Here is a 16,737-nt window from a genome sequence, read left to right as displayed (position 1 = left end):
GCTCGCCGTTGGCGGGCGCGCGGCGGCGGGCGGCGGGCGGTAGGGGGCGCTGTGGCCGCCGGCGCGGCGGTTATCATGCTCGGGGAGCCGGGCCTGGGCCGCGGCGCGGGGTGGCGGGAGCGGGCGGTCCCGGAGCGGCGCGGCGCGGGGGGTCGGTGTCCGGCGGGATGTTCCGCAAGGCGCGGAGGGTGAACGTGCGGAAGCGGAACGACTCGGAGGAGGAGGACGAGGAGCGCGACGAGGAGCCGCCTCAGGAGCCGGCGCCGGCGGCCGGGGCGGCGGGGGAAGGGCCCGGCGAGGCCGCCATGGCGCTGGCGGCGGGCCCCGGGCTCCTGCCGCTGCCCGCCGGCTGCGTGCCCCTCGCCCTGCCCGGCAGCCCCGCGGCCTTCGCCTGCGCCGCGAGCTACGGCGCGGCCCTCGGCTTGGGGCTGGGCTTGGTGGGGGGTGACAGGGCAGGCCTGGGGGCTCTGCCGGCGCCCGCTCTCCTGCCGCCGCCGCCGCCGCCGCAGCAGGGCAACGGGCTGCCGGGCGCCGGGCGCGCCAAGGAGAAGAAGCGGCCGCGGGAGAACAAAGAGGTGCCGCGGGCCAGCCTGCTCAGCTTCCAGGACGAGGAAGAGGGTGAGGCGGGGGGCTGCCCGCCCGCGGGCACCGGGCCGCGCCGCCTTCGGCTCGCTGCCTGCAGGGGTGGGCCGGGCCGCCTGCACCGGGCCTCCGCCCGTCGTCTGCGCGTCCCCCGGGGGAGCCGGCACCTGTATTTATTTCGCTGGGCAGCCGGCTGGCCCCGTTGTGACACAGGGGTGACGAGGGGTCGTAGAGGAGGGGGAGAGCCCTGGGGGCGCGGCGCGGGGGGGCCAGGGAGTGCCCGGCCGGCAGCCGCCTTGGGCCCCGCTCCCTGTCTGGGCTCCTGCGGGGCCGGTGGGCTCCCAGCACCGGGGGGATGTCCCGCGGGTTTCATTCCGGTTTAGCGGGGTGGATTGCCTGTGCTTCTCTATGGCTTGGTGCCTGACTTGCGCGCCTCGCAGCTGGGTGCCGTGCTGCTCCGGGCGCGGGGTGCAGCCTGGCCTGGCTTCGTGCGGCAGCGGGCGCTGGGCCCAGCGCCTGTGCAGCCCCTGCCGCCCCCCAGGACCAGCGCTGCGGGCCGAGGGGCGGCTTTGTGTCCAGATTGTGCTCGTCTGGTGTGGCTGGTGTTCACAGGTCACGTCTGACTGCCTGTTGTCCACGTGAAGCCACTGGTGTTTTGTTCCAGAGTTGATTTGTCTAGCCGTCTGCAAGGTTTATTACATTAACCTTCACAAATAATGGAAAAAGTGGTTGAGGAGTTTCTGGACCTCAACTTTTTGGAAAAACAGAGTAGTTGTGTTTGTGCAGTGCTTCAGCTAGTAATTCTACTGGATTCCAGCAGGTACTGCACTCGTTGGTTCATTCTCACTCAGACAATCTGGTTATGGCTAATAGCTACTATGTATTAAAATTGATCAAAAACACTCCTCATACTCCAGAGGTAGTTGTGTCTGAAAAGTTCAGGGCGAATAAAATGAGAAGCTCACTTTTCTGATACTTTTTGTCAGTAGGGGAGTTAGTATGCATTTTGAATTTCCTTGGAAAGAATTCTCTTGTAATCACTAGAACTTGGATTCTGAGACTAGTGATTTGAAATCTTTGACAAAGATACTGGAAACATGGGATTACACTATAGACTTAAAACGCAAACACAGATTTCCTGCATGAAACTGATTTTGTCTGTCCTATTTAAGTCTGTAACTTACTGCATACTTTGTGGTAGGTTGTAGTGCTGCAGGCATTTGAACTGGTAGTATGACCAAACCCAGCCATTCCCTTACTCATTAATTGTGTATATGTGTGGCTATGAAAAGACTGTTGACCCAAAATGTTGGGGCTTTGTTTTCTTCCAAATTCATGGTCATAGTGAAGGATCAGCTTGTGTGAGTGTTCATAAAAAAAAAATACTGCAGTCAGATAAAAGCTGGCTATGTGTGTACGCTTTTGTGTAACTTCTGCCTTGCTTTTCTGTGACAGTGCTGTGGGTGGGATGAATACACTTCAAAATGACCACAGAAGGACAAGGTAGACATGAGTCCACATGAAAGGATATGGGACTGGTTTTGTTGCAACAGTGTAAATGTGAAGTCACAGTAAATTATGTTGGTAGTGGCATTTACTAAGTTCTGTGTACAGTATTAAGAAATGTAATAGGTAAATGTACTTCTTGGCAGGTCTAATGTAATGTTTTCCAACTTCTCTTTTAAAGAAACTGAAGAAGTTTTTAAAGTGAAGAAATCAAGTTACAGCAAAAAGATTGTAAAACAATTGAAGAAAGAATACAAAGAAGATCTTGAAAAATCAAAAGTTAGAACAGAGGTCAATTCTCCAACAGATGGTAACTGCAAAACTAACAGTAACTTTTGTAATGGGAAAGATTAAGTATTGTAAATACAAATTACTTTTTTTTCAGGATGAGTTATTAGTCTTCTGGAGGATTTAGCATTTAGAACTGAAGTAAAGCATGCGTTAAATGTTTTCATTTGAACCTTATAAGTGCTGTTCTGAAGCTAGTAGAGAGTTCTTTGATTCTCCCACATATGGAAATGAATGTAGAAGCATAAAAATTCTCAGCTGTTTATGTAGTTGTCAGTAGACCTCAGTAGTTTCTGTATTTCGATTCCGTTTGTCAGACAAGTTCCTTCCTATTGAATTAGGAAGGAATAAAGTAAGTTTAGGACTCTGGTGCTTATCTGACAGGATGTCTCCTTGTAACACATTTTCTCTCAAAGGAAGATTTTGGGGTGAGCAGGGTGATGTTCTTTGTTATTAAGTAAATTATGCAACAGCTGCCTGTTTCAAGACTTGGACTTTACAGTAGACATGGTGATTAAGATGACAGGATGAAAGTTGGAGCAGAAGGATATTTCAACAATGTACAGTCCTCTAGAGCTTGGAATAGAGCCTGTGATTTCAGTTTCATTGTACTTCTGCTGTTGCATTTTTTGGAAGCTCATTGGTAAAGCATAATGATTCTTTTTCCAGTTAATTTTTTTTTGGTAGAGTAGTAACCTACAGTGCTGTGAGCACAACCTGAGAGGCTTATGATCTAAAGATTGCAATGGTGTAGCTGAAACATATGAGAGTTGAACATGGTCCCATGCAGAAAATTGCCCTTTTTTAAGTTAATTAAATTAGTCTTTTAAACATCTTACAGATTTTTAAAAGGCTTTGTGTCTGTATCTTAAAAATGCACAAGTTCTTTCTTATTAGAATCTTTGTCACCTGTGCAGTGGTGTGGGGCATGAGCAAAACCAGAAATGATCATTTTTTTTTGGTTAACATTCAGGTGATCTGTGCAATCCTGAATCTTAATTCTTGCTTCTGTCACAAAGATCCTTAAGAAATAGCATTTTGCACATGGCTAGTGTGTGCTTATTTTCTATTTGTCTGTTTTGCAGTCTCTGTAGTTGGTTTGGTTGTGGTGCAAAGACCTCGTGGGTGCTACTGAGTCAGTACTCTGGATTCTGTAAACAAACGATAAAGTCTAAAAACTCAGATATGTGCAGCTTGAATTGGACAGCTGGATTTAACATGCATTTTTTTTACATAATATGTGTACCTGCTGCCTGTATCTGTATGTTGCCCTATATTAGGTGGGTTGCACTCAGTTTGAGAGGAAAATGGAAGAATTCTTTTGAAGTGAGTGTTCTGGTGGAAGGATTTGATGTGACACAGGCAATGCTTTCTAATTACATATGTAAAGGCTCCATGAAGGTTGGATGTATGATTTTAATTACTGAGTTCTGACACTGTTTTTTAATACTTGGCAATATCTAGAATGTTTAGTGGTTGTTGGGGTGTTTGCTTTGTCAAATTTGATTTTGAGAGGCTGTCAGTGACTTAATCACAATGAAGAAAGCCTATTCTACTAGATCTCAAGCAATAAAATTATTGTTTCATATTTTAATTTTATTTTTACTTCAGAGTGATCTTTTTTTTTAAAAAAGAGTAAAATATGGGCTTTGTTTTCTTACCAGTCGAGCCACCACTAGAAAAGTCAGGACAGATTAAGGACATAGGTCAAGAAGATGGGACTGCAAACAGTGAGCATGGTGAAGAAGAAATGGAAGTTGAAAGTGAGAAGGAAGAAGAAAAACCAAAAGCTGGTGGGGCTTTTTCAAGTGCTCTGTCATCACTGAATGTTCTCCGCCCAGGTTGGTTTTTATAATGGATCTGATATGTTAACAAATGCTTTAGCCAGCATTTACAGCAGACTAATGTATTTGAGTGATTAGAAAATACTTTCCAGCAATATGTCCAGCATCGGAGCATCAAGAAACTGGTATTTTCCAAAGCTGTTCAATTTTGCAAGTCTTACGACAGAAAATGTTTTACTACAGAATGCTTCATCTTGATGTCAGAAGGAGGAATTTGTCTCTCAAAGTGGTGGCAAACTTTTAAGAAAATCTAGATTTGGAATAGGTGATTTAACATGAATTTTAAATGCTTTCAGGTAAAATTTGTCTTTAATTCGAATGTCTGTTACCTTGCAGACCTGTATCTCAGATGTTTTTGTATCTCATTTTGTCTCATGAGGTTCTGGTCAGTCCCTGAGGCCAAAGAAATCAGTCTGAGAAACTATTTTTGAAACTGGTTTGCTAAGTGTTAGCTCACTCATGGTAGCCTGCTCCCCAAATAGAAGATGGATGCCCTGGGTCCACAGATGGCCATATTTCAAGGGAAAAAAAATTCCTAGTTGATTAACCAAATAATTTTTCCTTTTAAGGGGTAATTGCAAAGTGGTGCGGTTTGTACATTATTGCATCTCTAAAGATATTGCTGGCTTGAATAGAGTATGTCATGTCAAGTGTAAAGAGAATCTGAACTTTAACCTTCTGTGCATGCCTAATCAAAATAGTGGTAAAAATTATCCATGATTCAAAAAATTAATTTTGCAGGGATCATTCTTTATATGACTTAGTAAGTTGCATTGGTTTTGTGCTGGGCATTTTAGATCTTTTTAATTAGGTCTGCTTTTCTTGTTTCGCCGTGACTGTACAGTCTTCTCATACTAGCTTTATCTGGTTTGGTGTCCCCTTAATCTCTGAGCTGTCACCATCTGTTGAAATGGCCAATCTTTTTTGCTCCCCCAAAATAAGAAGAGCTGGGAGCAATGGCAGGACAGGAGGTGACAGAGTCAAGAGCCTTGGTTTTTTCCTTCCTTTGCACTAGTCCTCTCTTGTAAATGGCGTCCTTTTCTTTATGAATATTTCCCATAGGAACATCATGTTTTTGCCCTTATGGCATGTGAGCTGCTGGAAACAGAGCCAGACATTTTGGGAAGATCCCAGCTTTGAGGATTTCTGGTTAGAAAGTCTGCACAGGCAGCTTATGAGTTGCTTGCAAACATTTCTGTGAGTGTGGATTTTTTTCCCTCTCACATCTTTCTCAGTTTGCCACGCTACCAAATCATCTTTGCAGAGATGAGTAAATAGAAGTCATAATACCTGTTTTGTTACAGTGGTGGTTTAATGGTGCAAACATCTATCTCTAGGAGAAATTCCAGATGCTGCTTTCATTCATGCCGCTAGGAAAAAGCGTCAAATGGCTCGTGAACTTGGAGACTTTACCCCTGTTGACAGTGAACCAGGTAAAAGCCGCCTTGTTCGAGAAGATGAAAATGATGCCAGTGATGATGAAGATGATGACGAGAAGAGGAGGATAGTTTTTACAGTGAAGGAAAAATCCCAAAGGCAAAAGATTGCTGAGGAAATAGGTAAAACCTTTTTAGGACAGCTGATAAACATTCACATTGTTTTCACTGCAAGCGCTCTCATTCAACGTTTTTAAACAACATGTTTTTCAAACAGGCATAAATCTGGAGTTTTGTTCCTTTTCTCAGGAAAAATGCTGCATAATGGAACCTGCGTATAAAATTTTGAGCACAAACTATATTCTTGTGTTTAGAAGCACACAACTCTACTGAATCTGGTAGAAACTTACACTAAGGATCAATTAGTATTGTTCTAGTACTTGTTTTTTAGGAAGTATATCGTTGTGAAAAGGAAAACATTAGTTCTTTGGTACAGCATTCTTGCTGGTGAGCAGGTAAAATAAATGTTGGAAAAGGAGAATTAGTAAGGCATTAATTAGTAAGATTTTAACATTAGAGGGTTTTACCAGCAGTTAATTGCAGATTTATCCATTGGATTTTAAGTGGAACATCTGTGAGAATGATTCACAGGCTAGCATCCTTCATTCCTTGTGAAGAGGAAAGGAGGATGCACTGAGGTGTTCCCACTGAAGCATATTCTCTCATGTTTTTGAACTCGTGGCCCTTACTATGAATACGTTATCTTCTCCTTTTTGTTACCTGTTTGTTTTAACTTGTATTAAGGTATTGAGGGAAGTGATGATGAAGCACTGGTGGCAGGGGAGCAAGATGAAGAACTCAGTAGATGGGAGCAAGAACAGATACGGAAAGGAATCAACATACCTCAGGCATGTATTTAGTTGTGAATGCTTTTTGGTGTGTTTCTGCATGTATTATCTAAATCCATTACGAACATGAGTAGTTTACAGAAGGCTGTTTCATCTGAGAAGTTCAGTGTGTAACTTCTGACCTCTGATTTTTCTTCAAAGAATGTAAGATTTTAAGTATCTGGGGGTATCTCTTTCATTAGTGTCTCTGTTCTGGGTAGATACTGATAGCAGTGCTGTTAACCAGCATTTATTTGCACCCTGAAACAGCTAGAATAATGCCACCTCAGAGAGACCTCTGTTTTTCTTTATCGTTGGGATTGTAGAGTCTATGTAAACAGTACATGTTTCTTTGTTGTTTCTGTATCTTGTGTTGCAGCATAGACTTGGAATTTGTAGCAGGTTGTACCATGTGTTACTTGTGCATTTATAGTGAAGTTGCCACTCAGTTGAAGAGGATAGTTGGTGGTTGATTTGTTTTGTTAAAGAATATTTCAGCAAAATCACAACCAAAAAACACTGGCTCTAAGAACCTATGTCATCCTATTAAAAATAGTCTTAGCAAAATTTAGTATAGTCCCAAGTATAAATATTTATAATGATACTAAGAATCTGTCCATTTAAGAAGATGCTTCTAAGGGAATTTTTCTTCCACCTTACATGTTGGAAGTTCTGCACTTAAATCCACTTGATACACATTTTCTAAATGTACCTGCCAACCTTTTTCACTTTACAACATTTGAGATGTGAAAGAAAGTAAGTTTCTCTTTTCTTTGAAGTCTAATATGCTAACGCTTGTTTCCTCTTTCATTAGGTTCAACCAAGTCAACCTGCTGAAGTGAATAATCTGTACTACCAGAACACTTACCAGACACTGTCTTATGGTTCATCATATGGCATTCCATACACTTATGCTGCATATGGATCATCGGAAAACAAGTCTCAAAAAACAGATAATACAGTTCCTTTCAAAACTCCCAGTAATGAGATGACTCCTGTTACTATTGATTTGGTAAAGAAACAGCTTAAAGACAGGTAGGACAGACCATCTTTTTAGACTTAAAGACCTGTCCCCTAGCTTTCTGTTCCTCAGGTGTCTTTTAGTCTCGGTGAGCAAACAAGAGTTTCATCGCTGGAAAAGTACTGACTGGCACATCCATTAAAAAAAAATAAATGTCAAAACAAAAGTGAAGATGACATTGACACTTGGTTCGAAAGTCTCCTTGGATTGCTTCTCTGGAAGTGAAGCTTTAAATATGAGGCCATTGATCTTGTTGAAGACAGGTCTGAGTTGCATCTTCTGGACACTGCACAGTCTTATAGTCAAGAATTGAAAGGCCAGTGAGGTGTTTAGCTTGTCAAGTTGCATTCTTTTAAACTGTGGATCAGATATTTCCCCTTCAGTAGATAACGAATTTAAATTTTAGTGTATATAGGGGGTTTTTGGTTTAAACGCTGTAATCTGCTTGTCAGGTACACAAAAGGTCCTACTGAATGAACAACCCAATTGCAGTGAGAAATCATTTATAATGAACAATTTGCACTTTACATGTCTTCAAAATTGGTTTGTATGCCATGTCCTTTGTAGTGTCACAGTCTTTGACAGTGAATGAAGTTAGTAGAGGAATAAGACTGCTTTGTATAAGCTGTAGTTCTGGCCCCCCACACCCCTGACTCGCCCACCAAACCTTTCCTTCCAGTTTTACTTAAGAGCCAGCCTTGCACTATTCTAAGTGCAATCAACTCCTGTAAAAGTTTGTGGGAGTGGGCAGTGCAATGCACTCAGAATAGTCTAGCAAATTAATTTAAACCATTACCCTTAATGTTTATGTAGAGAGAGGAGAAAGTGACAAAGTAAAGTTAGAGAATATGTCTTTTCAGTATTTCCCATATATAGACTTGGTACTTGCACTGTCTGTTTAATATCTCAACGGTCTGAAATATACAGACTTCTGGATGTAAATTTGCTATTTATCCATTGCCCTTCAGGTTGGACTCTATGAAAGAATTGCACAAAGCTAATCGGCAGCAATATGAGAAACATCAGCAAAGCCGAGAGGACTCTACCAAGGCAATTGAAAGATTAGAAGGGTCTTCTGGGGGTATTGGTGAACAGTATAAGTTTTTGCAAGAAATGCGAGGGTATGTCCAAGACTTGCTTGAGTGTTTCAGTGAAAAGGTAAGGATGCAAAAACATTCATCTTTTTAACAAAAAAAAAAAAAAAAAAAAAATAGGGACTCTTAGTACATGCCAAACACCACATCTCCCTCTGTTCTTGAAAAAAGTCCCCTGAGAACATATTCATCTAAAGGTTTGGTTATTCGAGGGTTGAAAAGATAACTTTTCGTCATGCTAAACTGGTTATCAGAAACCTCTTTCACAGTGTAAAAGACCACTAACTTTAGATTGCCTAAAAACACTTTAAAAAGCTTATATGTCATTTTTAAAAAAATATATGTCTTTAGGATTTTGGTAGATATTCTGGCATTTCAACTCAGATGCTGCTTTTTACTTGTATTGGATATCAGGTTAACAAAAACAAGGGCTGGATTACAGCATTGCTAATTTCTGGAATGCTTTATGAACACAGTAACAAAGAGTTGTATTTTATGTGTTATTGTAAACTTCCTCCTGCCAGTCAGTTTCACATATTTGGTATTGCTCTGGTGTCTGAAAGAGAGAAGTTTTAAAAAACTGGTGTAGCTGTCTGAAGACACCCAAACTTAAAAATACACTTCTTTCATGTGGTTTGATACTTCTGTATATATCTAACTTGAAACTTAATCTTTGTTTCTTAAGTTATTCATTATGCTTTAATTACTTTGTTGTAAATATAACACGAGCTCCTGAATATATATATTTATTTATATATATATTACATACACACAGGAGCTGTAAAATTAAGATAGCAATACATAGGCTATTTCTTCATTGTCTTTTGACTTGAATACAATAGTATAGTGTCTTCTTCTGTCACAGTTACTTGAGTAGTTGAAACTACTGTTTACCTAGCTTGTTAGGTGCGAGAGAGCATTTGGCTTGCTAATCAGACATTAGTTGTCCAGCATTAGTGGTATTGGAAGAGCCCCATCTTCAGTCTTCTAAGTTGAAGAATAGCTATGTCGTGAACAAACCCAGGAGGTGTGGACCAATTAATTCACCCAGCTAATTGATTAGTTGAAACAATACTGTTCACTGAAGAAGCAGTATTCCTGAGTGTGTTGGAATTAGCTGTTGAGGGGCAGTAAAGGTACTTTTCCTTGCAGCTTTGTTGGTGCTGGTTGCCTAGATGCCTAAATTCCTAGTTAAAGATAACTGTTAATACTCCTTCTCTGAGATAAATTTGTATTTCAGAAGACAAGTTAAATACCTGTATCTCTATTCAATGTTTGGTTTCTAAAGACCTCTTGTTAAATTTCTTTTGTGATAACTATAAGCCATGTCTGGAGGTTGTCTTTGATAGTCCATACTGTCTTGTTCAAATATTTTCTTTAAGCAAATTGTTTTAAAATGCACCATTCTGAGTATAAACGAAGCCTTTTATTCTCCCAGGTTTTGTATAAATCAGGAAAACTTAGTGTTAAGTGATAGTCAAAAAAGTTCAGTTCAGTTTGTAGGAAGGTTATTGACTTATCTAGCTATATTAGTAAATAAATCATTTCCAGCTGTTACACAGCAAATTACTGCTGATAATTTAACAGAGAGTCTTGTTAAAGTTGCTTTCTTACAATATACCTTTGCTTTCCTGGTGGTTGGTCTTTTAAGGGTTCTACACCTGGATACCTGCCTCCCCCTTCCCACCCTCCCCATACCCCACCTGCCATGCCAGTCCATTGAACTTCTAAGATGCGACTTTTATCATCTCATGCTTCTTAGGGGCCTTCACAGAGTTTTGCTGTTTTCAGTTGGAGGCTGCTGCAGTACCTGTATGTACAATGAGTTGCAAAATTAGGAGGTGACATGGTCAGTTTAACAGGAGCATTTCATTTATTGTGATGTCCTATATATTCGTCAGTTCTATGGCCAGATAATCCATTTTGGAATTCAGTGCTTTCAGTGTGACAGAAGTACTATCAAATTCCAAAACAGTAGCCCACAGGACACTGCCAAGGTTTTCTGAAAAGGAGGTGGGAGGAGGGGACAAAATCAAGAATAAAATCAGTCGGGTTTTGTTTAAATCAAATGATTAAATGCAATAGAATGATGGATTCTTGAGTGTAGAGGTAAACTACCTTCAGCTTTTTTGTAGAACCTGTGGCCCTGACAACTTCATATTTAAATTGTGTGTTTTTATAATGCATAATGTACGTAGTTGTTATGATTATAATATACATAAGCATATAAAATGTGTATCCACATGCATAATAACAGTATTGTGTGTGTATATATGTATGCACACATACATATATGAACACTTATACTAAATACATATATAAAAGCTAGGTCCCTTCCTATCATTTCAAATATGATGCTTTGGTGCTTTATTTTATTAGAACTAGTCATGGTTATTAGTCAAATTCACATTGGTACTGATCTGAATGAGAAAGTGGTTTGGTGAAGAAGCATTAATAGGTTCACAATATATCTGTCCACTCCGAAAGAGTCCATTCCCCTAGAGTTTTCTGGTATGTCTGTTGACTTAGTTTTGGAGAACAAAAAACATCATCATAAATTATACTTTCTTTCCCCTACCATCTTATTTCTGCACCTATTCACCATGCTCCACCCTTTGTGACACCCAGCCAAGCACAATCATTTTGTTTGTATTCTGTTTTGAAGAGATTCTGAATGTTAGAAACACTTTGATCATTGGTAAGGTGCAGTGGAGAGTATAATGAGGCAGCTATTATGCAAATTTTAGAAACAAGCAATAGAAATGTCAAATTCTCTTATGATTTTTTTTCCATAAATGATAAAACCAATGGAGCAGAAGATGCTTGCATGACTTCCTTCACAAGTAATTAGTGTCAAAATTATGCTTTCTGAGAAGGCTAGAAAGTGTTAACTGTGTCTTTGCATTTTGAATGTAGGAGTATGCAAGGGATCCAGGAAGATTAAATTGTTCCAAGCGTATCTTTGGCAGCACAGTTAGATGAACTGTTACGTTACCTGCAAAAGCAAATTATCAGAACGCACTGTGTATGTCAGAGGGGGACTGTAGGTCCCCTTGACATCTAAATATTTGGAGGGCTTTCCACTTTTCCTCTTACACTGTTTACAGCGGAAGTGAAGGAAAATAAACCCCAAACACTGAATTTAAGGTATTGACTAAACAGAATACAGTGAATGAGGGCTGTAACTTTATAGTAGTCAGTGAAATTGTCACTCATCAACCACAATATTGATTATAGAAGAATAACAGCTTGTAAGTCTTTTGTATTTTAAATGGGAAATATTTTGAGTGGATTCATATATCTGAATACATAGCTGGGGTTTTTTTTAATTCTGAGGAAATTATAGAAAGAACTTCTAGGGGTGGTATGGAAAACTTTCATTTAACTTTTCAGTTTTAGAATTCCCTTTATAGACTTAAGAGAAGCAGCTATATTTTCTATGGTAAACTGCAGTAAAGGTAGTATTTTTAAAATTGTTATTTCTGTTTTCAGTATTTGTCTTAATCCCAAATACACACTTCCAGCACTGGGATGTTCCCTCCTCCTGTTTCTCTCTACTCTTCTTTTCTCCAAAAGAAAGTTGTACATGTTTTGAGTTGGTGCAGTGTTGCTTTAACTTTAGTACCTGTAGCCCAGTTTATAGCACAAAGAGCTAATACTTCTTTCCTTTTAATATCTCCTGGTACGTGTGTGTCATTCTCAGATAGCTGAAATGGCCCTGTAGCTATAATTTCATAGTCTTACATTTTACTGGAGGAGATTCATTAATAGCTGCTGAGTCACATTCTAAATTACATCAGGAAACAATTTCTGATTTTTGTCTTTTGGTTTGACAATCCTGGATGGTAGGCAGCAATGAAATATTTGATTTAAAAGGTTGGAAGACTTGTGGACTAAGCATATGTCTTGGAGGTAAGGAGGATATGGCTTTAAGTGGTTATACCAAAAGGACTTGCCTTTCCTAAGAGATTGTGAAAAAATTCTGTTTTGCATTTGAGTATTTCTAATAATCTACTTGTCCTGGGAAATTAGTTTTTGCAAAAGTGAGCAGTGAATCTGCTATTTAATGTCAGGAAATTCCTAGTCGTTACAACATCATATTTTTGTTACAGTTTCTACTGAAATTTAGTCCACTTAAAAAAAAAAAAAAAAAAAAAAGTGGCAGGTCTGATGTGACTTAGGTCTGTATCATTCAAAGATTATACTTAGTGCATAACTGACACAGATTATGCAATTTTAATGATAGACTAGAGTAACTTTTTACTGATATGAGTTACCTGTTGGTATAATGTGCTTATACAGTGTTTTATTGCATTGTAGTAATAATGTTTCAGCATATGCTAATAAGAGTTTTAGGAAAACAAATACCTGCTGGCTTCAGGAGGTTAGATTCATGCTTTGTTTTTTCAGTGTATACAGTCAGGTTATTTTCTCATTAAAACACAGAATACTGCTGCATTCTTGTTTAAAGATAGAGGAAGCAATGAGGTCTGAGAATTGTAAGCATTGTCATGCACTTGGTAGGGAAAGCAAAAGTACTTGAAGTAACATTTCACACTCTCTGAAATGGTTGCCTTATTGTGTAGACTCATTCAATCAACAGAAGTTACTTTCAAAATGCTATTGCAATGGTTGAAAGCTGTCAATGTTAAATGCATGCATTTTCTTCACGTTGAAGTTTTTACTGGTCCAAATGATACAAATGGGTAAAAGGAAACAGTTTGTGCTCATAGAAGTACAGTGACAGCATTATGCTTCGGATTAGTACGGTACCCCAGAAACTAAGCACCTGAAGAATTTGATATTACGTAGTGTGTTGTATTTTTACAGGTGCCTCTGATTAACGAACTTGAATCTGCAATGCACCAGCTGTACAAACAGCGAGCTTCCCGCCTTGTCCAAAGACGACAAGATGATATTAAAGATGAATCTTCGGAGTTTTCAAGCCATTCAAGTCAGTCCATCTTGAAGGTTTTTATTATTCATTAAACAACCTTGTTTACTTTGGCTTAATTTAAATGTAAATGTTTATAAAGTATGACTGTGTTAAAGCTTATCCTTATTCGAGATAGGTGGAAGGAAGCTTGGATAAAAGTTCTCTGATCTGTTTTGTTTTAAACTCAAAGCCCCTCTAACTCTGACTTCATCTTTCCATTCTGTTGCTCCTAACTATATTTTCTCTTTCCTAGCACTGAAAATGTGTGCGTGGTGGCAGTGGTAGTAGGGGTAGTATGTGACTCCCAATTTTTCTCTTTATGTTGGGATTATTTTTTTTTTTTTTAAACCTTGAATCTATAGATTTCTTGTAATATCTACAGTTAACTCTGTAAAAGCCATGAAGTGCTAGGCTAGAGTTGACTTCTATCTAATGCTCTGTTTTGTAGGCAGCATGAGTATTTAATTTCAGCCATTTAACTGCTAGAGCTAAAGAAGAAACTGGTGCCATTGTTAAAAATCAGACTAATAAAGTGACCCTGTATAAAACAGAGCTTAAAATTAGCCAGCTAAAATACCTGCTTACTGTGAGTGTCTGGATGTGGGATTCTCATTGAGGAGTTTTCTTGTGGCGGTTACTCTTCAGTATGTAAAACTTTATAAATGTTAAGTTGGTTGGAAATACACGTTCCTTCACGGTTTATTCGGCATGTCAAAGGACAGGTAAAATGTCATGTTAATAGTAGCTGCTGTTCTGCTTTGGAGAGTTTCCTATCTTTAAAAATGGCTTTCTTGTCTGTCCTATTAATGACATAAAATCCTATAATAAAAGCAATTTCCTACTCTGTCAGTGTGTCGAGAGATGAAGTTTTGTTAATACCATTAGATAGAACTTAGGGAAGGTGATAAAGCATTACGGCATCAGAGCTGGTCATCCCTTTATGGAATGTTTAGCATACATATTCACTTTAGGGCTTTATTTGAAGCCCTAGGCATCACGTCTGGGCCTTGCAGTTTTACCATGAAAATGCTGTTGTGAGAACTAGAAACCTAACATACTAGAAACATATTTCCTAAAAGCAGCTTAGAATTATTATTTTAGACTGGAATTTTAATGGTGAGGTGGGAATAGTTGTCATTGTGAAGGCTGGGTTTTAAAGAGAGATCTTACTGAGTACCCAGGAGTCTAGAGATTGAATTTCACTGTGTCTAGAAATAGTTCAGTTCTGTCCCTCAAATTATCACAGAAACTAGGAGTTGATGCCAGCCTTTGATTTGATGTGTGTTGCAGACATAGACAGTCTGCTTTTCTTCATACAGTGTCTGAACACCAAAGGACTAGAAGTGAATATGTTTATCTGCCAACTTTTGCTTTACTTCTGCATAAAGACAAGTAGCTCAGCTTTGAATAATGTGTTAAAAAATTGCACAAATTATGGCTTCATCTGTTTGTTAAGGCTCTTAGTAGTTCTGGAATAGAATTGGAATGCTGACACAGATCATCATTGATATTTTTAATGATGGATTTGTAAATGGATTTAGTTAGAACATGTAAATTTACTCCTAAAAGTTGGGTAGATTTTTGTTTCAATTTTGATGTTTAGTGGGTGAACTTGAGCATGGCTAACATTCAATCCACTTGTAAAAACTTAACTGAAAAGGATGAATTGGAAACACTGTTGGGTCTGCCTACTGGTTCCTGATCAGCCTCACTGGTTAGCTGTGCTGTTTTCTGTAGTCAGGAGCACCTATAATGAATCACAGCTTAAAAAGAGGAGGGGGCATTATTTCTTCTTCTGTAGATTTTGATGTGTTTTAAACTCTGGGCAATCTAAAGCATACAAACTTAGAAAAGACTGTGACTAGAACTCTGAAATACCATATATTCCTGCTCTGATCACTCTTCTCTGGCTTCTTTTTTGTTAATTTTTTTCTTTCTTTCAAAAGATACATGGTGAATGTGTTTGTTTAAGGAGTGCTTTTTGTCTTGGAACATTCAATTTAAGCAATTTCTGTTAAAATTGTTGAACTTTATATAGTTGGGCACCATTGTGAGAGGGACAAGAGTGAAGTATGGTGAAAACTACTTGAAATTTAGGTGGAGGTTTTTCCAGACTCCACTACTTCCTCTTTTAATCTCTACACTTGTGAATTCAGGCTTCTGTGTGCATCTTTATGAAAACTTCGACTTTCTACTTCAAATTACACTTAGTTTAAAGTCGGTAAAAGGCTCTTATGAAACTGCCTGCAATAGTAATCGTAGATAAGCATTTTAATTTTCATCAATGTAATTTTGCAGATAAAGCACTGATGGCACCAAATCTTGAATCTTTTGGACGAGACAGAGTGATCTATCAGGAACAAGTAAAGCGTCGGACTGCGGAAAGAGAGGCTAGAAGGTAGAGTACTGAGACTTTTTGTCTGTTAGGAGTTTTTGCCTACTTGCAGAATACGGTTGTCCTGTGTGACATACTAATGTAAGTAGCAATGTTTGGACCTTTCCTGCAAAGGCAAGAAAACACCTAAGCTGGTGTGCTGAGCAGGGGTATTCTTACGTATCACAGCTTATCATGCAAGTGTACAAAACACAGCACCATTACTTTCTTTTAGTGGTTTTAAATTGGTATCATGTATGGTAAACCCATTCCTTATCTAGTTGGTCTCTGCTGGTTTCTCTTACTTCCATTGTTTGAGGCAACTACATAGTGTTTATACTGTTGATCCTTTTCAGAGCGCGTCGTAGACAAGCAAGAGAGCAAACTGGGAAGATGGCAGATCACCTTGAAGGCCTTTCCAGTGACGATGAGGAAACTTCAACAGATATCACGAACTTCAACATGGAGCGAGGTTAGGAAACCTACTGAAGCTTTATGTAACAAAATACAGAAGATTTGTCAGGGGGTGGGGGTTGGGGGAACCAACCTGATCTAAATGCAGCCCTGTCCATATATTTCTCCATACTTTGGAGAAAGTTTAGGAACCGTTCCTTGCTGGATCATCACTGTTACCAAAACAGTCTCTTCAACCAACCTGTTGTGCAGCTTGCAGCTAAGTAAATAGCACATCCTTAGTGAGGTCCTTTTTAATTAATTCAAGCATTCTTCTGCTGGCAAGCAGTAAGCTTTTGCTTCTTCAGTGGATACTAAGTCTTCATTCTCATTTGTAATGTGGTTTATTGTTCTTCAAATATCGTTGTTTTAAATG

General features: G+C 39.5%; 1 protein-coding gene across 2 annotated transcripts in view; it reads left to right on the top strand.

The window, feature by feature from the left end:
* The first annotated feature begins 67 nt into the window (after positions 1 to 67).
* The window catches only part of PAXBP1 (PAX3 and PAX7 binding protein 1), a 29,286-nt gene continuing 12,616 nt past the window's right edge, over positions 68 to 16,737 (top strand). Inside the window, exons 1-10 of one of the 2 annotated variants that reach the window (XM_056327531.1) lie at positions 68 to 618; positions 2,270 to 2,398; positions 4,041 to 4,217; positions 5,558 to 5,653; positions 6,401 to 6,504; positions 7,298 to 7,518; positions 8,473 to 8,662; positions 13,429 to 13,552; positions 15,833 to 15,932; positions 16,265 to 16,380. In XM_056327531.1, the coding sequence (XP_056183506.1) occupies positions 168 to 618; positions 2,270 to 2,398; positions 4,041 to 4,217; positions 5,558 to 5,653; positions 6,401 to 6,504; positions 7,298 to 7,518; positions 8,473 to 8,662; positions 13,429 to 13,552; positions 15,833 to 15,932; positions 16,265 to 16,380 (1,708 nt within the window). In that variant the 5' untranslated portion in view covers positions 68 to 167. Of the gene's footprint in view, positions 619 to 2,269; positions 2,399 to 4,040; positions 4,218 to 5,557; positions 5,780 to 6,400; positions 6,505 to 7,297; positions 7,519 to 8,472; positions 8,663 to 13,428; positions 13,553 to 15,832; positions 15,933 to 16,264; positions 16,381 to 16,737 lie in introns of both variants that reach the window. The other variant, XM_056327530.1, reaches the window with a different exon arrangement.

This window comes from Falco biarmicus, chromosome 2 (assembly GCF_023638135.1).
Source record: "Falco biarmicus isolate bFalBia1 chromosome 2, bFalBia1.pri, whole genome shotgun sequence".
NCBI classification, from domain to species: domain Eukaryota; kingdom Metazoa; phylum Chordata; class Aves; order Falconiformes; family Falconidae; genus Falco; species Falco biarmicus.
This window is presented reverse-complemented; position numbering and strand designations above follow the sequence as displayed.